The sequence below is a fragment of the Rhincodon typus genome, chromosome 9 (assembly GCF_021869965.1).
Source record: "Rhincodon typus isolate 14 chromosome 9, sRhiTyp1.1, whole genome shotgun sequence".
NCBI lineage: Eukaryota > Metazoa > Chordata > Chondrichthyes > Orectolobiformes > Rhincodontidae > Rhincodon > Rhincodon typus.
Genome location: NC_063340.1, coordinates 50,175,960 through 50,200,959, shown reverse-complemented (window position 1 = coordinate 50,200,959; position 25,000 = coordinate 50,175,960). Strand labels below are relative to the sequence as shown.

The 25,000-nt window shown below is 41.0% G+C and overlaps 2 protein-coding genes across 3 annotated transcripts in view; one reads left to right on the top strand and one right to left on the bottom strand.

Annotated features, from left to right (window-relative positions):
* Positions 1–25,000, top strand: part of nek2 (NIMA-related kinase 2) — a 527,130-nt gene that overhangs the window by 486,179 nt on the left and 15,951 nt on the right. The window lies entirely within an intron of this gene.
* LOC109918460 (uncharacterized protein C1orf115) lies at positions 11,915–18,779 on the bottom strand. Its single transcript, XM_020518395.2, has 2 exons — positions 17,855–18,779; positions 11,915–12,618 (listed from the first exon to the last, which is right to left on the bottom strand). The coding sequence occupies exons 1-2, from the start codon at positions 18,383–18,385 to the stop codon at positions 12,499–12,501; spliced, it is 651 nt and encodes a 216-aa protein (XP_020373984.1). The 5' UTR covers positions 18,386–18,779; the 3' UTR covers positions 11,915–12,498.

The following is a 25,000-nucleotide window of genomic DNA, read 5'->3' as shown; positions in this document are numbered from 1 at the left end:
GATGTTTATTTAAGTAATAGTTCAAAAATATAATTGTTTTGAAGTTTTCAAATTCTGCTTTGGCTTTTGTGATGTTGGGCTTTTACCCAACTCTCTAAAGTGGCTGTTATTTCTGACACAGACTTCCTGCTGTGTATTCCACAGTTGGAAGTTATTTAATAATTGGCAGACTAGTAGACATGCATTGAGACTAACAAACAATCCTTGAGAGAAAGAGAACGGAAGATGTTTCATAACACAAATCGTTCAAAAGTGAACTTTGCAGCTTGGATTTTCTAGATGGATTTGCTGGATTTCAGGAAATAGATTAGTCATATCTAAAACTTGGCCAAAGCTTAACACAAGCTTGTGCCCATCTCGTTTAACTAAAGGAAATAACCATTTTTTAAACTTATTCAACAGTTGCCTTCAAGAGATATAATATGGTGTCATGCACTTCATTTGCCACAATTTGCTGGCTATTTTTTGCTTGCATAAAATTTTCAGTGTTGTTAGATATCTGAAGTAAAAAGAAGAGAATGTAAAGAGCCCAGCCCCAACATTTGTAGCAGAATTTTAAAGCTTGTTTAGGTCACATTTTTGAAGATTTTTTTGTGGTTGCCAGCTGTCTCAGTAACTGGCTATGTGCCACCTTTCTGCTACCATTTCAAAGAGGACAAAATGGGGTTTCCATTAGGAATTCCTTTATTTGGAAAAAGAATGGGAAATGGTGACTGAGCAGAGTGACCATAAATACAGCATTTACAAGACAGCGCCCTCATACCCAAACAGACAGTCAGCATTACTTGTACTTGTTTTTTTAGAGAAGCAGTGCCTAAAGAGGCTTCAATTTACAAGAAGTTTATCATTTGCTTATACATCACAAATTGCATCTGGAGCTACAACTGTGCAGGCCATGGGCGCTATACTGTCAGCAACTGATAAGGTCACTGATGTTTTTCTATGCTTTTCCAGGCCAGCAACATGGGTGAGATTAGAAAATCAATTCGGCACAGATGTATTAAGCATGTTGTGAACTACTGACAACAACATCACAGGGCACTGCAGTTTAATAGTGTGCCAATGTTCCCATATGTTCTAACAAATTACAGATTGCATCCACATGGCCACACATAATCTTTTGCTCAATATTGCTCTTTCAATCTGAACCATGGCTCAGTTGGTAGCAATCTAGTGTTTGAGTGAGAAAGCTAAGGGTCCATGTTGCAGTCCATCACTTGGGCACAAAAATCAAGGCTGGCTGTTAGAGCCAACAAGGTGCAGGGCTGGATGAACACAGCAGGCCAAGCAGCATCATAGGAGCAGAAAAGCTGGCGTTTCGGGCCTAGACCGTTCATCAGAAATGGGGGAGGTGAGCTGCCATTTTTCAGATGAAACATTAAATTGAGGTCCTGTCCGGTGCATGTCAAAGATCCTTTGGAACTATCTTGAAGAAGAATAGGGTAGTTACCCTTGATGCCTTGGCCAATGTGTATCCTTCAATCAATATCAAAAAAATGATTATCTGGTCATTTTCACATTGTTGTTTGTGGGAGCTTACTTTGTACAGCTGCTGCTGGTTGTATTTGTTACAGTATAATGGTGACTATATATCAATAAAGTTGTTAATTAACTGGAAGGCACTTTGGGACACCCTGTGGCCATGAAAGGCACTACATAGTTAAAGTCTTTGGACTGTTCACCATATAGTAGAAATGAATGCCCATTTCCCTGGTAACTGTTTCAATAGCTTAAAGACTTTACCTGATACCAAAATTATTTGGTTCGGAAAGCTGTTTAGATTAGATCTGACCTCCACAATCACGGCTAATAACATCCAAGTGTTTCCTCAGGATTAGGTACTGTCAATCACCAGAAAAATAACCAATCCTACCATTTCAAGTTGAAGGAATGGTTTAAGTGCCTGAATTCACTTGTGGTCCAATTAGGGTCTCATGGCCATTTTTAAGTGCTGCATACTATAAAATTTTACCTTATAAGAAAAGCCTGACCATGAAATCCTGCAGGAGCAAAATTCCCACAAGCACTGTTCCCCTTTGACTTCAAAGTGCAAAAGCTTTGTAAAAGATACTTTGTCAACAAGTCATTATGTTTGTTCTTGGAAACTCAACGGCAGGAATCATGAGTTGAATTGCCCACATGCACTACCTTTCTAAGACCGTATTCCAGTCTCGTGCCTTCTTCGAACAAATTACTACATCTAAACTACAATCTCCAACAGATTGTCAAGGTCTTCTTCGCTTATACAATCCCTGATATTCAACGAACATTGTTCTTTTTGAAAAGGACCTGTACAATCCAGATCATTGTAATTCAGTTTGACCTTATAGCTAGTTACATTTTCTTCTTGATGTCTCATTCAACATTACTATTTTTCATTTAAGGTCTATTAATATCTCCTTTGCCTCATTCTCTAATTTTGCTGATTGGGCATCTCTGAGCTAGCACTTGATAGCGACATAGTGACTGAGACATGTAAAGCATAAATAGAATCAAATATACTGTGCATAACTAGACTGGGGACAGTGGAGGTTGAAATAATTCCTGGCAACTATCTGAGGTTGAGCCAGGCTGTTTGTCACCAAGACAAACCTGTAATTATTTTGCCTGCCATCAATAAAACCAGCTGCTTCCACATCTGTTAACATTATTTGATTCTTCCCCACTTCAACTCAACTACTGCTAAACTCTTGTTCATGTTATTATTACCTCTTGACTTTGTTATTCCAATGTTCTCTGACAAGCCTCACATGTTCCACCCTTCATAATCTTGAGGTTATGCAAAATCCTGCAGCCCACATTCTAACTCATACTAAGTTCTGTTCACCCTCATCCCTGTGCTCACAGACTTATTTTTGGCTTCACCTGAGCAATGCCTCCATTTTAAAATTCTATCCTTGTTTCTAATCCTTCCATGACCTCACTCCTGTTGATCTGTGTAATTTCCCCAATCCTATAACTATTGCGATATCAGTGCTCATTTAATCTAGCTTCTCAAATGTCGCTGATTTTAATCACTTCACACTGGTGGGTTTACCTTCAGTTCCTGCATTATATGGCATGCAGTACATCATACACCAATCAGTTACATTTGTTGGGCCAAATGCACATAAGGGTAAGGTGAAGGAACAAGTTCGTCGACGAGCTGTACTGTCTCTTGGACCTTTCTGTAAAAATTCTTCAATTTCGTATCGAAGTGTGAGGAAGAGATCATTGTAAGTGGCAGACTCATCACTGTCCACTATGAAAAGTCTCCTTGATCACTTCCCTTGTCTGATCTCTTTAGGTAATTGAGCAACATTCTGCACTGTCCAGCCATGCAAAGACTGATCGTACCTTAAAAATATGTTGTGCTAGTGAGCTTCTTCTGTTACCCCAGACAACTCTGTTTATAATCCTATGATGCAAAGAAGATATTCCTCTTCTTCCTCAGTTAGCACAACACTGCTGCATCTGTGAATCAAGGTGCATTATTCTCTCCAAAAACTGGTCAGAAATTTCTGCTGCCTTGAATATTTTATGCTGGAGTAAAAACATCTCTAACAAAACTATATCTTCTTCTTCTTTGGCAGTCCTTCAGGGTTGAGCATGACTTGCTTCCACTCCAGAAGTGGAAGTTTGTTGTGCAGTAGTTGAATAGTCTAGTCCTAGAGTCACAGGCTCTGCCAGAGGTGGATCAAGTGATGTTGGAGGAGATGGGTGGGTGGAATGCTCTGGATTCTGTAAGGTCTTTCCACCCAGTGACACTAAAAGTGTTGGTGTTTTTGCAGATGCTTCTTTTCCAGTTTGTGTATTCTAGGACAATCGATTCCCACATATCAGTGGGGATTTTGCATTTGCTTAAGGAGGCTTTCCAGCTGTCCTAGTAATGTTTCCTCTGCCCTCCCAGTGATTGCTTACCCTGTGGAGTTCAGCCCTTGTTTTAATGCACTATTTTACCACCACCCTCAAAAATATATTCTCTCAATCAAGGTATTTCAGAGATTAAAATAGAACGTGCTGAAGAACATCAGCAGATCTGGCAACATCTGTGGAGACAAACAGAGTTAATGTTTGAGTCCAAAACCGCTCTTCTTTGCATCTGGAAGTGCTGTGAATTTCTGAGGCCAGAAACTTGACCAAAATATTATAATGACGCTGATGCTGGAAACTTTGGCAAGGTCTGAACTTAGGCTAATGCAAATTGAGCTGCACCCAACTCCGAACGGATACATATATGCCAGTTCTTTGGTACCTGAAAGATTTGAATTATGCCCCTATTCTAACGTTGGCATGACAACCTCACTTTAAATGCATCAGCTAGCGCAAAGGCCACATTTTATTGTTTATTAACAATACCTTCAGATAACAAATACGTTAGTGAAATGTTTTTCCCAGTTACAAAAGAAATCAATGTTGAAGCAAAACGCTGGAGTCATTAATGCATTTAATTAATGGAAGGGCATACAAAAGCATGGGTCCAACTAACTATTATGAAAATGGGTGAGAAACATTACAAAATCAATTAATGTTATAGTTTGTATTTCTTGCCTGCTGTTACTACTATTTTGCTGATGTGTGAAGATTCAAAGTTCCAACTAGTCAGTTAATTTTAAATTAGAGTCAATCAACATTAAGTAATATAGAGTTTGAAGGTCAGTTGTATAGTTAACTACTACAATGTCAGTGTGTGTGCTTCACAAAGATTCACCAGCATTGAAGTATACAAGTCACACCTGCTTTCACATTGACACTTTCTATGATATTGAAATTTGGATGTAATTACGTTATGTTTAACAGGCACAGATTCATCTGTTGTTTTCTGGTTCCTAAAATTCCTAATCTTCAGAAGTTGAAGGTTTTGGTGATCTTCAGAACTATGGAAACAAAGTTGTCCTTCCACTTTTCTCAGCTGACTAATTGTCTGGAAGTAGCTCGTATTCTGCATGGTTATTCTTGATTAAATTCTGCACTGTTTAACTCCTAACGTCTGATGCCAATAGCACACTTTGCAGAAGGGCTGTAACTGTCTTTTTCTCAGAATTTGTAAAACACAAGAAAGCCAGTTAGTAAGTTGTGCACATACTGGTGCTTGAAGGATCACACCAAGTGAGCCCTCAGGATATTCCATGAATCTTTAATTTATAAGATTTTTGTAGTCAACTTTTAATTTTCAAATGTTTAAATTTAAATAAATAACCAGCAACACGGTTTTATGCATTCAGCAGGATAAATAGTGAGTTTACTACTTAAATTATTTTTAGGAACAGTTGTCTGAAAAGTGATAAATTTACTAGTGAAAATACAAGGATTTATAGTAAGAAACGATAAAAGTTGTGCAAAGATAAAAATGATGTCAGTCTCTGCTATCATTGCTTGAACATTCTCTTTCCAGTGTGAAGGGGTGGAAAACATGAAGTCAGATTCAGCATGGAACATAGACTACAGAATAGTACAACACAGGAACGGGCCCTTTCGCCCATGATGTTGTGCTGAACATGACGCCAAATTAAACTAATCCCTTCTGCCTACCCTTGGTCCATATCCCTTCATCCCTTGCATATTCATGTGCTTATCTAAAAGCTGCTTAAACACCCTTATCTATCTTCCTCCAGCACTACCCCAGCACTCTCTGTGTAAAAAAACTTGCCCCTCACGTCTTCTTTGAACATTCCCTCTCATCTTAAATGCATGCCTACTGGTGTTACACATGTTGATGCTGGGAAAAAGATTCTGACTGTCAACCTATCTATGTATCTCATAATTTTATAAATTTCTACCAGGTCTCCTCACAGCCTCTGCTGCTTCAGAGAAAACAACTCGACTTTTTCTAGCTTCTCCTTGCGGCTCATACCCTCTAATCCAGGCAGCATCCTGGTAAACCTCCAAATCCTCCACATCCTTCCTCCAATGTGGTGACCAGAATTGAACACAATACTGTAAATGCAGCCTAACCAATGTCTTATAAAGCTGCAATATGACATCCAGACTCTTGTACTCAATGCCCCGACCAATAAAGGCAAGCACGCCATATGCCTTCTTTACTTGTCTACTTGTGTGGTCACTTTGAGGGAGCTATGGACTTGAACCCCAAGATCCCTCTGTACATCAATACTGTTCAGGGTTCAGCCATTAATTGTATAACTGCTGGAGCAGACGGTATCCCTGCTGAGGCATTCAAGTGCGAAGCAAAGGATTCCTGCTTGTCTTCGTTATCTGAACAAGGAGAGCATCCCAGGAGAGTTCGGAGATGCCACAGTTATGAACATTTTCAAAAAAGGGAACAAGTCCGACTGTGGTAATTACAGGGGAATCTCCTTGCTGTCGACCATTGGAAAAGTCATTACCAATGTCCTCCTCAACTGTCTCCTCCCTGTGGCTGAGAAGCTCCTCCTGGAATTGCAATGTGGCTTTTGGCCACAGAGGGACAGAACACATACGATTTTCACCACCCGACAGCTGCAGGAGAAATGCAGAGAAAAGAATCTACCCCTGCACATGGCCACCTTCGACCTTACAAAGGCCCTTGACCACCATCAATCAGGAAACGTTATGCAGCATCCTTCTCCACTTTTGTTGCACCATGAGGTTTGTCACTATTCCTCGCCTGTTCCACGATGACATGGAAGTCATAGTAATGACAAATGGTTCCACCACTGACCCATTCCCCGCCAGACTGGTGTCAAGCAGGGCTGCAAGGTCACCCCAACTCTTTTCTTGATCTACCTCGCTGCAATGCTTCACTTCCCTGCTGGGGTCCAGCTAACCTACAGAACCAGCAGGAAATTATTCAATCTCCGCCACCTTTAAGCCAAAACCAATGTCACCTCAACCAGTCTCATCGAGCAGCAGTATGCACATGATGCTTGCATATGTGGAATCTCAGAGGATGTAACCAGACCATCATCAGCACCTTTATGGAGGCATATGAGAGCATCAGCAAGACAAAGGTCCTCTACCAACTTGGCCTAGGCCTGTGGAGCAAATGCCCGATCGTCAAGGTCAACGGGGAGACCTTAGAGAACGCTGACCACTTTCAATGCCTCAGGATTGTCTTGTCAATCAAAGCAGCTCTTGATGAAGAAATCTAGCACTGCCCCCAGTGTGCTGGTACAGTCCTCAGCCACCTGACAAAAAATGTGTTTGAGGACAACAACGTCAGATCCAACACCAAGATCATGGTTTTCAAAGCTGTGGTGGTTCCTGCCCTCTTCTATGGCCAGAGACGTGGACACCTCAAAGCACAGGAGCAGTACCACCAACACTGCCTGCAAAAAATCCCATGAATCCGCTGGGGAAGAAAAGGTGCACTAACACCATCGTCCTCGACCAGGTCAATATCCCCAGCATCGAGACACTGACCACTCTTGATTATTATGATGATTGCCCAGATTAAACTCCATCTGCCATTTCTCCACCCATTTCTGCAACTGATTTATATCCCTTTGTATCCTTTGACAATCTTTTACACTATCCACAACTCCACTGATCTTTTGTGTTGCCTGCAAACTTACTAACCCACCCAACGTTACTTTCATCCTAGTCATTTATGTATATCACAAACAGCAAGATCCCAGTATGGATCCCTGAGGAACACCACTTGTTTTGTACTTCCAGCCTGAAAACACCCTTCCACCACTACCTTTTGCCTTCTATGGGCAATCCAAACCTGAATCCAAGCAGCCAAGTCACCATGGATCCCATGCATCTTAATCTTCTGGGTGAGGCTTATCAAAAGCCTTACTAAAATCCATGTGGACAACTTCCACTGCTCTACCCTCACTGAACACCTTCACCATCTCCTTGAAAAATTCAATCAAGTTACTTAGACATGACCTACCCTGCACAAAGCCATGCTGACTAACCTTAATTTGACCATGCTTTTCCAAATGCGCACAAATCCTATTGCTAAGAGTTCTCTCCAATAGCTTCCCAACCACAGATGTGAGATTTACCGGTCTAAAGTTTCCTGGGTTATCCCTGTTTCCCTTCGTGAAGAGAGGAACAACAGTAGCTACTTGCCAGTCCTCAGGGACCTCTCCAGTGGCCAGCGAGGAAATAAAGATCTTGGTTAAGGGCCCAGTAATCTCCTTTCATGCCTCTGTCAATAACCTGGGGTAGATACCATTGGACCCTGGGGACCTATCCACTTTAATGCTATCAAGCGACTCAACACCGTTTCTGTCTTGATCTCAAGATGTCCTAACATGTTAGCATACTCCACACTAATCTCACTATCCTCCATGTCCTTATCCTGGGAGAATACTGATGCAAGTACTCATTTAGGATCTCTTACCCATCCTCTACCTTCAAGCATAAGTTCCCTCCTTTATCCTTGAGTGGTCCTACCCTCTTCCTCTTGTTTTTAATGTATATATATAATGCCTTGGAATTCTCATTAACCCTACTTGCGAAGGTCATTTCATGGCCTCTCCTTGCTCTCCTAATTCCCCGCTTGAGTTCTTTCCTGCTTTCTTTATATTTTCATGGCTCTGTCCGATTTTAGCTTCCTAAACATTACATGTGTTTTATTTTCCCTTTTGACTAAATTCACATCCTCCCTGACGTTGTTGACTTGCTCGACGAGCTGGCTTGTTTTTGTTCAAACGTTTCATCACCATGCTAGGTAACATCATCATTAAGGTCTCCGATGAAACAATGTCATTCTGCTCTGCTTGGAATTTATACTGTCCGGTCCGTTATGGCGAGTAGTGTCGTTTCTGGTTTTGATCTGTATGGGTTTGTACATGGGGTCCATTCTATGTGTTTGTTAATTACATTATGGGTGGAGAACCATGCCTCTAGGAATTCCTGCGTGTGTCTATATTTGGCCTGGGCTACAATGATTACCTTGTCCCAGTTAAACTGATGGCCCTCATTGTCTGTGTGTACCGAAATTAAGGAGAGTTTGTCGTGCCGTTTTGTTGCTAACTGATGTTTGTGTATTCTGATTGCTAGTTTCCTTCCTGTCTGTCCAATGTAATGTTTATGGCAATCATGGCATGGTATTTTGTAAACCGATGTTGTGGGAATGGGGTTTCTAATCCTTGTGAGTGTTTGCTGGAGGGGGGCTGTGGGCCACCATGATTCCTAGTAGTCATAGCAGTCTTGTTGTCAGTTCCAATATGTTCATGATGCAGGGCTATGTGGCTAGTGTGTTAGGGTGTACTGTGTCCTCCTATCCCTGTAACCCCGCACCTACCATGGCAAATCCACCTAAACTTCACATCCTTTGACACAATGGACAAATCCATGGCCAATCCATCTAACTTGCACATCTTTGGACTGTGGGAGGAAACCGGAGCACCCGGAAGAGACCTGTGCAGACATGGGGAGAATATGCAAACTCCACACAGACAGTTGCCCGAGGCTGGAATCAAACCCAGGTCTCTGGCACTGTGAGGCAGCAGTGCTAACCACTGAGCCACCATGTCGCCCCTTAGAATAGAATCACTACAGAGTGGAAATAGGCCATTCAGCCCAACAAGTCAACACCGTCTCTCCGCACACCATCCCACCCAGGCTCACCCAACTATCCTATCCCTGTAACCCTGTGTTTCCCATGGCTAATCCACCTAACATACACATCACTTGACACTCTGGGCAATTTAGCATGGCCAATCCACCTAACCTGCACATCCTTAGACTGTGGGAGCAAACTGGAGGACCCGGAAGAAACCCAAGCAGACACAGGGAGAGTGCACAAACTTCACACGGACAGTCATCTGAGGGTGGAACTGAACCTGGGTCCCTGGCGCTGTTCATTAGATCAGAGTTCTAAACCTTCATAATTACAAAGAAGAGGTGACATATGGCTCAGTCATGATGGGGCAAGACTTCGACTATAAGACACAGGAACAGAAGTAGGCCTTTCAGCCTATCAAGTCTGCACCACCATTTAGTGAGACCATAGCTGATCTGATAATCAGCAACTCCACTTTCCTGTCTTTTCTGCATAACCCTTGATTCCGTAACTTATAAAAAATCAGCCCATCTCAGCCTTGAATATATGTAATGGTCTAACCTCAAAAACCCTCTGTGGTAAAGAATTCCATACATTCACAATTCTCTGAGAGAAGAAATTCCTCCATATCACTGTCTTAAATGGGCAACCCCTTACTCTGAGATTATGTTCTCTGGTCTAGATCTTCCCACTTGGGAAAACAACATTTCTGCATCTACCCTGTCAAGTCCTCTAAGAATCTTGTTTTAATAAGGTTGCCTCTCATTTTTCTATATTCCAATGAGTACTGGCCCAATCTACTCAACCTCTTCTCATAAGCAAGCCCCTTCAGACCTGGTATCAGCCTAGTGAAGCCTCTCTAGACTGCCTCCAATGCAAGTGTATTTTTCCTAAATAAAGGTCCAAAACTATTCACAGTGTTCTAGTTGTTGTTTGACTAGGGCAGTGTACAATTTTACAATTTTAGCAAAACCTATCTACTTGTATACTCCATTTCCATTGAAAGAAGGCCAACATTCCAGTTGCCTTCCCTTTACCCGCTGAACATGATGTGAATCTCTTATTCACAAGCTTCAAAATCTCCCCTCCCCCTACCGCATCCCAAAACCAATCCAGCTCATCCCCTCCTCCCACCTCAAGCCACACCCCCATCTCCTACCTACTAACCTCATCCCGCCCCCTTGACCTGTCCGTCCTCCCTGGACTTCCTATCCCCTCCCTAACTCCCCACCTACACTCACATTTACTGGCTCCATCCCTGCCTCTTCGACCTGTCTGTTTCCTCTCCACCTATCCTCTCCTCTATCCATCTTCTATCCGCCTCCCCCTCTCTCCCTATTTATTTCAGAAACCCCTTCCCCTCCCCCATTTCTGATGAAGGGTCTAGGCCCGAAATGTCAGCCTTTCTGCTCCTATGATGCTGCTTGGCCTGCTGTGTTCATCCAGCTCTGCACCTTGTTGTCAAAGATTCACAGGAAGTTGTTTTAACTGTTTGTGTGCTGATCCCATGAACAGTTCAAACTATTGCAATATGTAGGTAGCGTGAACTTTAATTCCGTATTCCTTTATTGTTATAATGTTTTTGTCCATTTCTTGACTATATCTGTTTTAATTCCACTGATTGTGCCTCTGTGTGTTTGCCTGTTTTTTTTTGATGGAATGTATATTATCCTCTGTTTGCTAATTCATATTGGTATTCTTGTTTGGCTCTTTACGGTTTCAAAGAAAGGAACATTCATGATGTCAACAGTTCTTCTCATATATGAGTGATGAAATGTGTGTTTCAAGACTTTTCTGTTTATTTAAATAAGGTATTTCCTGTCTCGTCGTTACCTTCAGCAGAATAACATTATGTTCTGATGACATCATTAATGTTTTGTTAAGAAGTCTTTACAAACAAATGTTTCCTTTGCTACCGTTATAGAAATACAGAAAATCGGAACAGGAGCAGGTCATTCAGCCCTTTGGGTACGCTCAATACAATAATCATTCAATATGATCATCCTCCTCAGTACCTGCTCCCACTTTTGCCCCTTACCCTTTGATTCATTTAGCCCTCAGAACAAAATGGATCTATTTCCTTCCTAAAAACAATAATGTTTTGGCTTCAACTTCTTTCTGCAGGAGATTTCACAGGCTCACCACTCTCTGGGTGAGAAATTTCTCCTTATGTCAATCCTAAATGGCCTTCTCCATAACGTTAGACTGTGATCTCTAGTTCTGGGTATTTCACATCCCCTCCACCATCCATGCCCCCCACCCATTCAGAAACATCCTTCCTGCATCTACCTTGTCTAGTTCTGTTGGAATTTTAAAAGTTTCTAAGAGATCCCCAATCATTATTCTATAAAACCAGTCAATATAGCTCCAATCAATCCTGTCTCTCTTCATCAAATTAGTTCAATTGTTTCGGTCTTTTTTATGTAATGGAATAATGCCAGCAAAAAAAGCTATCAGTGCATACAAGCGACTTTTCTGCACTCCTAAACTTATTTATTTGGCTTAGTAATAGTTCAGAGATGGAAAATCATTCATGAATGTACAGCTGTGGCTGTATTGCAATGACTGACCAATAAAGACACAAGTCTTTGCATTAATCAACTACTGTGCATAGTTTCTAATGACAATGGAAATAAACCAAACATTCTAAATAAGTTGGAACTGACAAAGGAAACTATTATGTATAAAATCTGTAATTTAATAGCGATTAGAATGAGAACAAGGTTACATCTAAAAACGAATATTTATGAATACAGGTCTGTGATAGTACAATATACTTGCAGCAGCAATCATGAACAAAAGCCATATATTTGCCTTTGGGTAATTGATTAGCCTATTAAAAAGGTAATGCATGTATGAAAGATTCATAATGCCAGCATCTACTGTAGCCTTTGGCTTTAGCTTGCAAGAAAACCATCATTTATCTTTATAATAACTATACAGATTCAGGTTGAGCATAAATTAATATTTTAAAGTTACAAACAGATTGAAAAATTTTGCATTATTAACATAGAAATTCAACAATGTGTGAAATCTCTCAATGTTCTCTCAGTCCTTCAGCGCATCTCAGAAATCACAGTAAATGAGGTTGCGTATGGCATTGTATAATTGTTTGCAAATTCTTGAACGCCAAGTACAAAGTAATTCCATCCAGCATGAAGGACTTTTAAAATGTTCTAAAGAGTAAAAATTAGCATTATTAGACAGTTGAATATTTGAATTACCAAAAAGTGATCATCCAGAGTACAAATTATGTCAATGTTCTATTCTTCAATAAAGTATTACAATACTTGAATGACTGTCATGCTCCAGTACACTGCACCCCTAACTGATGGATATGATTTGGAACCATAGAATCACTACAGTGCAGAAAGAGGCCATTCAACCCATCAAGTCTTCCCCCACCCTATGTGTGATTTTACAATACCAATTGTAATAAACAATAGGTAATTGACAGCTGGTTAGGCACTTCCCTACTGGCAGTAAAAAACAAATAACATCAGAACTTTAGCATTATATTTGATAAATCTTTACACTTGCTCCTTGCAAGCAGCAGCTTGGATGTTCTAATAGCATTTTCTATCTCTCTTTACTAGAAAGCAAGGAAATGAATTGAATCTTAGCTTTACTGACATTGAATAGCCTGCTTGTCATTGTTGAAAAATCTGCTGAGGGACATAAATGGCAAGCAGGTAGTCCACAAATAAACTTCAAACTTCAATGTAATTTTCACTGTTGCCTTAAAAGAAAATTATCAAATGTATGGGACAAATCCCAACATTGCCTGCAATATTTGTTGTTTTTGCCGACTGCTGGTGATGGATTAGTACAAGTCTGTAAATATGAATACATCAACCAGGAGTTAAATATCAGGTGCTAAAGATACTGATCACAATACTGTGCTCAGACAAAACAAAACTATTTCTGTGTAGGTGGCCAAAGGTATGTAGTAGAGTGTACTACTGGAGAGCTGTCTGTGTTAAATGTTTCTGTGTTGTATATGTGTCGAAATGTTCCCCTTTTGTACATTCTTTCACCTGTAAAGCCAAGAATTCTAACTGAATGTAAGCATATTCTAACTTAAGGGAAAGCATTCCACCTAAAAACATCAATTTCAATGCAAGCATGAAAATGATGACAGTCAAAGTGCAGAAATATTATACTTTTCCACTCAGTGTCAGCCTCAAGCACGGTCACTTTGCTAGGTTGTAGCTCCATTTAAAATCTTATGCCCATTTATTTTGCCCAACAAGTATGTTTTTACTTCGACCTAAACAAGCACATGTTCCTGTACTACAGGGTAATGGTATCTTTACACTTCAGCAACTTTTATGATTTTTCCAAACAAAATTTGGACTCAAATTATGGTGAACTCTGAAATGTTTATTTAGAAACTATGTAGAAATGACCTGAAATTATTTCACAGATGAACCTTATTGCCAAAGAAAATTATTGGGTCCAGTGTCCAATTCACAAAGTTGGAATTTATTCACACCTGCTGGCTGATAAGAAGCTGGTGGAACGTGCAAAATCAGTGGGGACCTGTATTCATTCAATCTTGCCATCAAATAAATAAATGGAGAATCACACCATAGAGTCATTGAGCATGGAAAATGACCCTTCAGTCCAACCAGTCCACGTCAACCATGTTCCCAAACTAAACTTGTCCCACCTGCCTGTGCTTGGCTCATATCCTTCCATATCTTTCCTATTTATGAACTTATCCAAATGCCTTTCAAATATTGTACCTGCATCCATCACTTCCTCTGGCAGTTCATTCCACACTAACCACTCTCTGTGTAAAAAGGTTGCCTCTCATGTCCTGTTTAAATCTTTCTCCTCTCACCTTAAATATATGACCCCTGGTTTTGAACTTCCCCACCCTAGGGAAAAGACCCTTGTCATTCATGTTATCTTTGCCCCACATGCTTTTACAAACCTGCATAAGGTCACCCCTCAAACTCCAGTGGAAAAAGTTCCAGCCTTTCCAGTCTATTTTTATATGTCAACCCTTTATTCTCAGCAACTTCTGCCCTCGTGCTAATTCACGCACTTGAGTCCAACCAATAGCAATATAAAGGGACTCATATCCCCACTGATATTACATTCATAGGAATGGGATGAGGAGGCACCCACACCAATCAGGAAGCCCAACAATTTTAACTGTATAGGCTGGTGTCAGGCACAGTGGCTGGAGAGCTGGGAGCAGTAGGGCAATCCCTTCCAAGGTAGGGTGAAAGAGGGGGATTCCTTGGATGGTATGGTCACCAGAGGACCCCTCCACAGTCATTGCCCTCTTTTATTCTCCCCTCCTGGCTCACTACAAACTCCTCTGCTGGACCTGCACTGTGCTGTCAGTTCAGGCTCTGTGGTGTGATGGGATTGCAAGAGTAACACTGCTGTTGAGAAGGATTCCAGAATTTGGACTCAATGACAGTTTAGGAATGATAACATACTTCCAAGTCAGGATAGTGTGGCTTGGAGGAAAACTTGCAAGGGGATAGTGTACTTGTCTATCTGCTGTCCTCGGGTCCTTCCAGGTTTTAGAGGTGAGAGCTTTAGAAGGTATGGTCAATGGATCTTTGATAAGTTACAACAATGCAATTTGTAAATGGTAAACATTGCTACTATTCTATCAGTGGTGAAGAGGACAAATACACAATGTGGTGGATGGGGCACCAGTGAAGTCAGCTGCTTTGCCTTGGATAATCTTAAGCTTGTCTTTAGAGCTGTACCCATCTAGGCAAAGGCAGATTACTACCTGAATGGCTGTGAACTGGAAGAGGGGACTGTGCAGCAGGACCTCAGTGTCCTTCTGCACCAGTTGCTGAAGGTAAGCATGCATGTGCAGCAGGCAGTAAAGAAGGCAAATGGTACGTTGGAGATAGCAAGGACTGCATATGCTGGAAGGCAGATTCGATAAAATGTGTAGCTGGAGGAGCACAGCAGCTCAGACAGCATCGAAGGAGCAGGAAAGTCCACGTTTCAGGTCTGAACTCTTCATCAGGTATGTTAGCCTTCATTGCAAGAGGTTTCAAGTACAGGAGCAGGAATGTGTTGTTGCAGTCATACAGGGCCTTGGTGAGGCCACACCTAGAATATTGTTTGCAGTTTTGTTCTCCTTTTCTGAGGAAGGATGCTCTTGCTGTCGAGGGAGTGCAGCGAAGGTTTAGCAGGCTGATTCCAGGAATGGCGGGACTGACATAGGAGGAGAGATTGACTAGGTTAGGATTGGATTGTTTTTGCTGGAGTTCAGACAAATGATGGGGGAATCTCAGAGTGACTTGTAAAATTCTAATGAGATGTTCCCAATGGTGGATGTGTCCAGAACCAGGGGTCACAGTCTGAGGATTCAGGGTAGACCATTTAGGATGGAAATGAGGAGACATTTCTTCACCCGAAGAGTGGTGAGCCTGTGGAATTCATTACCACAGGAGATCGTTGATGCCAAAACATTGACTGTATTCAAGAGGCGGCTAGATCTAGTACTTGGGGCAAATGGGATCAAAGGTTATGGGGAGAAAGCAGGATTAGGCTATTGATTTGGATGATCAGCCATGATCGTGACGAATGGTGGAGCAGGTTCAAAGGGCCGAATGGCCTCCTCCTGCTCCTATCTTCTATGTTTCCATGACAGCATTCCATCACACACATGTGCCTTGCAGATAGTGTACAGCTTCTGAGCAGGCAGGTGTTGAGTTAATTGCATTTGAGCTTCCAGTGAGTGACCTACTCTTGTAGATACAGTTATTTATATGGGTGTTTGGTTCAGTTTCTAATTAATGCTAACTCCAGAATGTTGATAACTGGGGACTCAGTGATACTAATGCCATTAATTGTGAAGAGCAGATCGTTAGACTCTCTCTTGTTAGAGATGGTCATTCCCTGACACTTGAGTATTGAGAATATCCTGATGAAGAGTCTAGTCCCGAAACGTTGACTCTCCTGCTCCTCTGATGCCGCCTGACCTGCTGTGTTCCTCCAGCTCCACACTGTATCGACTATTGAGAATATCAACTTTGGTAGAAGATCAATAATCGCAGAAGAAATGGTAAAAACAGCTGAAATGGGCCATTTGTACATTCTTCCAGGAGGTGAATTGGTTAACTGACAAAGTAAGGCAAGCAGTTGAGAGGTTTTGCAGAATTTTAGGACCACAATCCTCAACATAGCAAATGATCTAAGTATATTCATAGTCCTCATGTATTCCATTGATCTACAAAAGTCAGGATGACACATCAAGATAGGAGGGAATGATGATGCAAGCCATAATTCAAAGTACAAAACCATTGAGTTTGATGATACTTTTGATCATATTAATTGACCTGATTTAAAAGAGACATTTACTGAAGGATTTAGGGACCTAAATATATTACCCATTATGAGGGAAAGAATATGTTCCAGTACAATAAAGATATGATTTGCTTTTGTGTCATCTGTCTTTAGAGACATCTGTACAATTCTAATGAGAAACATAATTTTTGACACAATTTGGACAAGAATTTAGATTATCCAGAGAATTTAGCGCCTGTAGAAGCTCATAAATCTGGCCATCCTTGAGTCATGACCTGTACCTTCACAAGGAGGGCAATATGTATTTGTTGGTGACATCATGCTCAGGAGACAAAAATAGCAAACGATTGTGAAGTACACAAGCGGAGCTTGTGGAGTGGAAATTGATGACAAGGGGTTCGGTATCCAGGTTCTAGGAGTGTGGCAAAGGGGAAAGAAGTAGAATTGCATAAAATGCAACAATCACATTAGCGTAGATAGTAGCCTCAGTTGAGAAGAAGGGAAGACAAAGTTGGAAACGCTGGTATAAACGGCTGCATCTTCCGAACAGATGCACCGGAGACATCATTACAGAAGACAGCCATTCGTCCCATTGCCCATGCTAGCTCTCTAAGGAGCTATTCAGAAATGCCACTCCTCCACGTCTTCCCTCCAACCCGGTCTATATCACTAGGAGAATGGACAGGAAGCGGGCTGTGAAGCGGCTGAGTCACGGTAGCTGTGGAAATTAGGGGGTTACGGTTATATTGATCTGGAAAACAGCGTTCGAGTTCTTGGCGTTATACTTCAGGAAGGATCTACCGGTCTGACTGAGGTAATGGGAGGAACAGCGAGATTTGGTGCAGATTTGCCAAAATCTGCGAGATCAAACTTAAAATTATATCATATTGCTTCGAGTTTGTTACTTTGAGGAGTGACTGCCTTGGAGAATGCAACAAAAAAAAACGTTTAATTTATAACATTAAGCCAACCCTCCGATCTAACCAGTCAAGAGAAACTCATCTGAGAGGCAATGTATGAGATATGTACAGGTAGCAGTGCAGAAACGCTTGACCTTCTACCATTCGACAATTAACAGCCTTACGAATTTTCCAATATTTTGAAGGTCTATTTTCTTACCTTCTTGCATTTTTTAAGCTTTTGCTTCCTTTTGTATTTTTTGGCTGCTTTGCTCTCCGCATTCGGACTTTCTCCCACAGACTCGATCAAAGGCTCGTATCTGTCTGGAATTAAAGCAATGTGAACTTTTTTAGAATTTGCTGTCTTTTTGACCTGTTCTGGTTGCTCGGTGCTTTCGCATTGAAGTCCATCTGCTGTCTCCTGAATCTCTTTAACAGTTGGGAGAGTAGCGACTTTGTTCAACTTAGCTTTGAAATGCTTTATGTTATCCACCGTGATTTGTTGGTCAATTGGAAGCAAGCTTTCTTGGTCAGTCCCGAATGCATGACATTTTCTCCTTCTACCCTGAAAGTTGGTAAAACCAGTGAATGATAACTGCCTTTTTACCAGGAATTTTAGGTTTTCCGCTGTCATTGTGGTAACTCCATAAAGACAGAACTTTTGCACTATCGTGTCCAGATAAACAATGTAACCTGTCCGTTGGCGCTGCTCGAATCTCAACCTTGGCCGCTTTATCTCATTTACATGCATCAGACGCAACCAATCGATTGAAGTTGTGTTTTCTTCATACTTGCGGAATGTTTTTGGCACTATCCCAGAACAGGGAGACTATATTGTTAGATAAGGTTGATGCTAACTCATAGAACAATTTACAGCTAAGCTTTTGTCTTTGAAAATAGATAAACACCCCAATGCACTTCATAGAAATTTAAGGAGGTTGGACACGCTGCCAAAGAGGGACAGATACAAAACTGACTCGGAGAGGAAGGTTTTAAGGAGGGGTTGAAGTGATGGAGTAGTTTGGGGAAGCTATTGCAGACCGTGGAAAGTAATGTAAGTGATGAAGGGATGGCCAAAATGATTGCTTTATTGGCAAATGGAAAACTTACGACTTTTAAAATTTTTTTTGGAAAAAAAACGCCTGACATCTAAATCTAAACATGCAGTAATTTTCTAACCACGAAATGTTCAGAGAAAATAAGGGAACGCAGATTAGATTCACAGAATTGATGAGCCCAGGAGCCTCGTTGTTAGAGCCGCGAACAATCTTTTTAGTTTTTCCAATATTTAACCAGAGAAATTTGAAGACTGGATGTTAGATAAGGAGTATGACGGGGGGCATTGAAGGGTTTGAGGGAGGTGTTAGAGTGGTATTGTGCGTGGAACCTGGTATTGTATCCATAAATAATGTCACTAAAGGATAGGGTGTGTATGTGTGTCCAAGAACTAATCTTTTATGTAGCAATATATAAATGGGAAGAGAAATTTCTGTTTGACATTCTTCAGAATTGACCCACAACTTCCAGTGTGGTGACACCAACTATGAAAATGCCTACGAGCATTGTGACTTTGGCAACTCCCAGAAGACAGAAATAAACAACAAACTGTAATTGTTGGGATCACTGTAACAACTGCATATGGCCTTAATACTTATAATAAATATTAATCATTAGTTCGCTATATAAGTAAATGTCTGATCAAATCGAACACATTTGAGTTAATGAGATAGTAGGAACTGCAGATGCTGGAGAATCTGAGAAAACAAGGTGTAGAGCTGGATGAACACAGCAGGCCAAGCAGCATCAGAGGAGCAGGAAGGCTGACGTTTCGGGCCTAGAACCTTCTTCAGAAAAAAATTTTAAACACTTTAAATTATCAGAAAATGCCCTCATTTCTGTACTTATATAAGGGAGAGTATAATTGATGACCCATCTAAAGCTGGTTAGGCCTTGAAGAACATCTGTATTGAGGACAGCGGTTGGGATGATTAGCTTCAGACAACCACAACCATTTGGCTTTGTGCAAGGTATAACTCCAGAAAATCGATAATTTTAACTCTGATTTGCATTAAATTCAAGTTTACAAGAGCTTTTTGATGTCACACTAAGTCATGTGCTGCTAGATATCAAGACTGTCACTCTCACCAGAATCTAACTGGAATTCAACACTTTTGTCCATATTTGAATCAGGATTTTAATAAGGTCTGGGCATAAGTATTCCTCGCAGAATCCAAACTGAGATTCTGTGAAGACATTTTGGTGAACAAGTGCTGATTCATATCACTATTGGATATCCCTCAGCACTGCCCAGAGGCGAAGTACTCAGCCAGTTTGGATACATTGTATTGTCAGTGATCATGATGTACCTGGGTAATTTTTCACTTTGTAGAATAGATGTCAGTATTGTAACTGTCCTGAAAGAACTTGGCTAGGACACGGATCGTTCTGAGGCAGAAGTTTTCAGCACTGCTATTGGAATATTGATTTACAAGAATGGTTCTAGGAATGAGAAATTTCAGTTATGAGGGATAGATTGTAGAAGTCGGAACTGTTTTCCTTGGAGAGAAGCAGGCTGAGATGAGATTTGAAAGAGGGCTTCAAAATAAGAACAGAACGGATAGAGGAGATAGGGAGAAGCTGTTTCCACTCATTAAAGGAACAAGACTGAGAGTGCATAAATTTAAAGTCATATGCAAAAGAAGCAACAGTGCTGTGAGAAAACTTTTTCGCAGCAAGTAGTTAGGGTATGGCATTCACTGTCTGGAAATGTGATGGAGGCAGGTTCAATTGAGGCATTCGAGAGGGCATTGGATGATTATCTGGATTGAAATAGTGTGCAAGAGTATGGGGAAGAAGCTGGAGATTTGTATTAGGTAATGGTGCCCATTTGAAGAGTCAGTGCCGGCACAATGGGTTGAATAGCCTCCTTCTATGCTGCAGACTAGAGTCAAAGAGACAACACAGAAACCGACGCTTTAGTCCAACTCATCTGCGCCAACCAGACGTCGTAATCTGACCTAGTTCCATCTGTCAGCATTTGGCCCATATCCCCCTAAACCCTTCCTATTCCTATACCCACCCACTTGCCTCCTAATTGTTGTAATTCTACCAGCCTCCAGCACTTTTTCTGGCCCAAAATGTTTACTTTCCTGCTGCTCAGATGCTGTCTGCCAGGCTGTGCTTTTTGAGCCCCACATTTATTGACTCTAGCTTCCAGCATCTGCAGTGCTTACTGTCTCCAAAACTAAAAGCAACATTGGCTATGCATTATATTTGTAAGCAATGTAAACTATCAACTACAGGAGAAGAAATTTCCCATTTATCTTTTAGCACAACTGAAAAGCTTCCAATATTTATACCTTACACTAACCGTAAGTGAACAATTCACTTTCCAGGAACCAGATTTAAGTTATTACCAACTTCCAAGGGTTTGCTTCTTTTTTCCCTTTCTCAGCTGAGTAATTTCTTATCCCAAGACTGACTTTCATTGCAAGGAGTCCACTGGAGATTCCTTACCCTTAGCCCATGCTAGGTGAATCTACTAGCTTCCTTTAAATTTTAGTAGACTTGATCACTTCATTCTGAGTGTGTGTGGTGACCAACAGAGTCAGCATTTTTTCTGCCTTACTGCAGCATTGACTGTCTCATTTCATCCTGCTCCCTCTCTCAGATTCCTGCAGACTGTGCATTTCAGGGATATTTTAGAAAATCTGCAACACAATGTTACAGGGATTTCTTATGGCTTATGGCCTTTTCAAAGCCTATCCCTGTGGCAATTTTAATCATTTCAGCCTTGTATCCAGGTAGAAATGCTAACTAGTTATCTTATTGACCTAATTCCATTCTGTCTTGGAATTAAACATGGTTTAAAATCTGTTAATAAAGCATGATGTACCTAATATCTTCCCGTGAAACTTCAAGACTAATAGTCCATCCACAGTCAGCACAACTGCTGTTCAGCATTTCTCCAGGTACGAACATCTTGTACCTTCCTCCCAGTAAGTCAACCCGGATCTCACTGACTCTATAGCAAACAAGCACCCAGCCTTAGTAATGGGCAGAATTCAGAACAGGTCACTTGACACTCATTTTCTTTCTCCATTTTACCTTAAATTAGAAAGACACAGTCTTAAACAATAATAATCCTATAAAGTTTGTATTGTAACAATGTTTATAGAAACTCCCCATCCTGTTAACTATTTAATGGTTTGTCCGCATTTACAATTGAATGTGTCGTTACTGCAGAGCTTTGATCTGCAGAAGGCTACTTCTTCAGGTTGACACCGAATTTTAACTATACGTTTTGCTGTTTTCCCACACTCTTAATTGGACCAGTATTATTTCCTTGGCTTAATCATAATGATAAGAGTGAGGAATCTACTGGGATGCACTTACAGATTGCAATAGATTACAATTCTACCACGAGTGAGGACCTGTAGATGCCCACTTTTGAGCTCCTGGATCTGTTCTGAATCCATCCTATTTAACACAGTGATGATGCCATGCAACACAATGTACAGTAGAAGCTCAAAACAAATAGAAGCTAATTTCGGTTCCATGCCAAATATGATAGCTAAGAAATGTGCAATACAACAAAAAGTGAAGGAAATGACTTGTTCAAGGACAAAAAGAATAAACCCAGGAACGGGGGAATAGACTGTTATGGAAGAAATTAGACAAGGTGGTACAACTCCAGCCCTGTACAGACATCGGCTATGTTGCTGGATGGGCCACAAAAAATGGCAGAATTGGATAATAAAGCATGCTGGCAAATTGAGCCAAGCATTGGCCAAAATATCCGGATAAAAGACACTGAAATAAACAAGCTGCAGACCCAGGCAGGCAAGCAGCAGCTGCAGACAGCACAATACACAATTGTTTCAGAGATAATAGGAACTGCCAATGCTGGAGAATCTGAGATAACAAGGTGTAGAGCTGGATGAACACAGCAGGCCAAGCAGCATCAGAGGAGCAGGAAAGCTGACGTTTCAGGCCTAGACCCTTCTTCAGAAAAATCTCAATGACTAAGCCTATTTACCAGGACAATCGGAAACATCGAGCTTTCTCTGAAACAAAGGGACATGTCACACTCTTATCTGGGAAGCCTACCTGACTTACATGCCCTGACACTTTCAGAAATGGAGGGCCAAAGACCACCCCACCATCTGCACGGCACTGCCTGATTGGGTCCAGTCAATCAGGGTGATTGATTCCTGATCGATTCACTGGTGGGAATTGAAGATCCTCCCAAAGGGGTACGGAAGCTTCCAATCACTGCACAGCAGCCTTGGGAGCAGTAACTCAAGACCAACCACCGTAAGAACAGGCGGCCCTGGGACCACCGGGAGAGGAAGACCAGACGACCATCACCATGTGGATCAAGGCCAAGGTCTAGCAAGGTAATGTTTGATCATTCCAAGTTAAGTTAAAGTACAAGATACTGACTTAGATTTAATTGTCAGATTTATACTGTTAACTGTTAGTTTGTAGCATAATTATTATAATTGTATTATAATCAATAAAGATCATTTCCTATTACTATTAAGAGTCGACACACAGTCCTTTCTGGGAAATACGAGCTAAACACACGGTGAAGTGAGTGCTAGAGCTGCAGGAGGGAATTCAGCAGTGTATCCAAAAATCTAGGCAGGACATGGAAGTGTTATGAAACTAGTAATTGGTAAAAGAGAACAAAAAAGGGGCTGACCTAACTATTCAAGCAAGAAAAGGAGACAGTGAAAATTGAGAGAGGGGGGTCTTTGTGAGCATTATAGTGTTTGGATGTGAAAATTACAAGCATTCCCATTAGACACCTGAAATAGCCTTGGTGGAAAGTTAATAGCTCTGGGGTAATGCAGTTCACGCATTTACCTATCCTTAATTTAAGATATGATGACCCTCAGGTAAACCACCACCAATGATCTCTCTCTAATGAGACAGCAATCCAATTGTCCAGTAGGACTCAAGATAACTTTTTTCACCATCTTTTAATATTTTTAAGTCTTCCGCCTACAAATCCAAATCTTGCAGCTTAGTAAATGGGAATTTTAGCTTAATTTTAATAAAGTGTCAGGCTACTAATGGAAGCCATGGGTGCCAGTTTCTTGTGTTACAAACTTGTGATTGTGGGGTGAGGAAAGATTTGTGGCATTTTATCAATAATACCATGCTAGTAATACTCAAAGCTAAATTTTTGATTTGATGTCTGATATTACTGAACTCCTCTGGCAGACCGTCACTCATTGGGTCAAGTTGCACGTATTTTTGATTTATTTTTAAGTTTAACAAATCACTGTTGAACATGGAGCAGCAAATACTTTTTGTCCTGCTCATTATTCATGTGGCATCGAGTCAGTGAACAGCACTCCTAGTTTATGGTTGGGAATGTGAGTCTCTTTTTAAAAAAATCTTTAGACACCACTGAAGCATTCAACAGGATTGCCTCCTGAAAAAAAAGTGTACTGCAAACATTTTCTTCTGAACCGAACTAAAGAAGTCTGGAAACACAAGATGCGTTAAGGCCCATGATTTCTGTCCTGGGTCATGCCTCTTGGACAAATAGAACCATAATTTGAAGAAGAATATTTCTTGTAGCATAGACAAAGAGAGCCAGTCGGTATAGTGTATTTGGATTTTCAGAGATTTTTGATAAGGTGTCACATAAGATCCTAGTAAATAATATTAGCATGCATGTGACTGGGGGAAATACACAGCAATGGAATTAGAATTGGTTAACAATTAGAGTAGGGAACAGGAATAGACAAATCATTCTCAGGATGGCAGGCTGGTACCAGTAGATATGCTGCAAGGGTCAGTACTGTTCGCGATCTATGTAAGTGATTTTGAAGTAGGGATCAAGTGTAATTTTCCAAATTTGCTGATGACACCAAACTTGGTGACAATGTAAGTCATGAACATAATACAAGGAGACTTCAACAGGACTTGTATAAGCTAAACAAATGGGCTAGAACATAGCAACTGGGATATAATGTGAATAAGTATTAAATTGTTCACTTTGGGAGAAAATAAAACAGAAAGACAGAATATTTTTTAAATGATGAGAAGTTTGGAAAGAGTGGGTGTCCAAAGGGACATGGGTATTCTTGTGTATGAGTCAACAAAAGTGAGCAAGCATCTGCAGCAAGCAATTAGAAAGGCAAATGGTATGTTGGCATTAAATTCAACTGGGTTTGAGTACAGAAGAGAAAATGTCTCACTGCAGTTGTGTAGAGCCTTAGTGAGACCACCAATGTTCCCCCCAAACTGCACAGCTGTACACACACACAGCCGCTCCGATGTTCTGCAGCTGGCAATCAATGTGTCAACGTAAATCACAGCATTGACTATCAGTTCTGGACGTCTCTGC

Coding starts and splice junctions, on each gene's coding strand:
- LOC109918460 (XM_020518395.2), bottom strand. CDS start 18,385: ATGCATGTAAATGAGATAAAGCGGCCAAGGTTGAGATTCGAGCAGCGC. Junction 12,619..17,854: donor AGCTTAAAAAATGCAAGAAG/GTAAGAAAATAG, acceptor TTTACTCTTTAG/AACATTTTAAAAGTCCTTCA.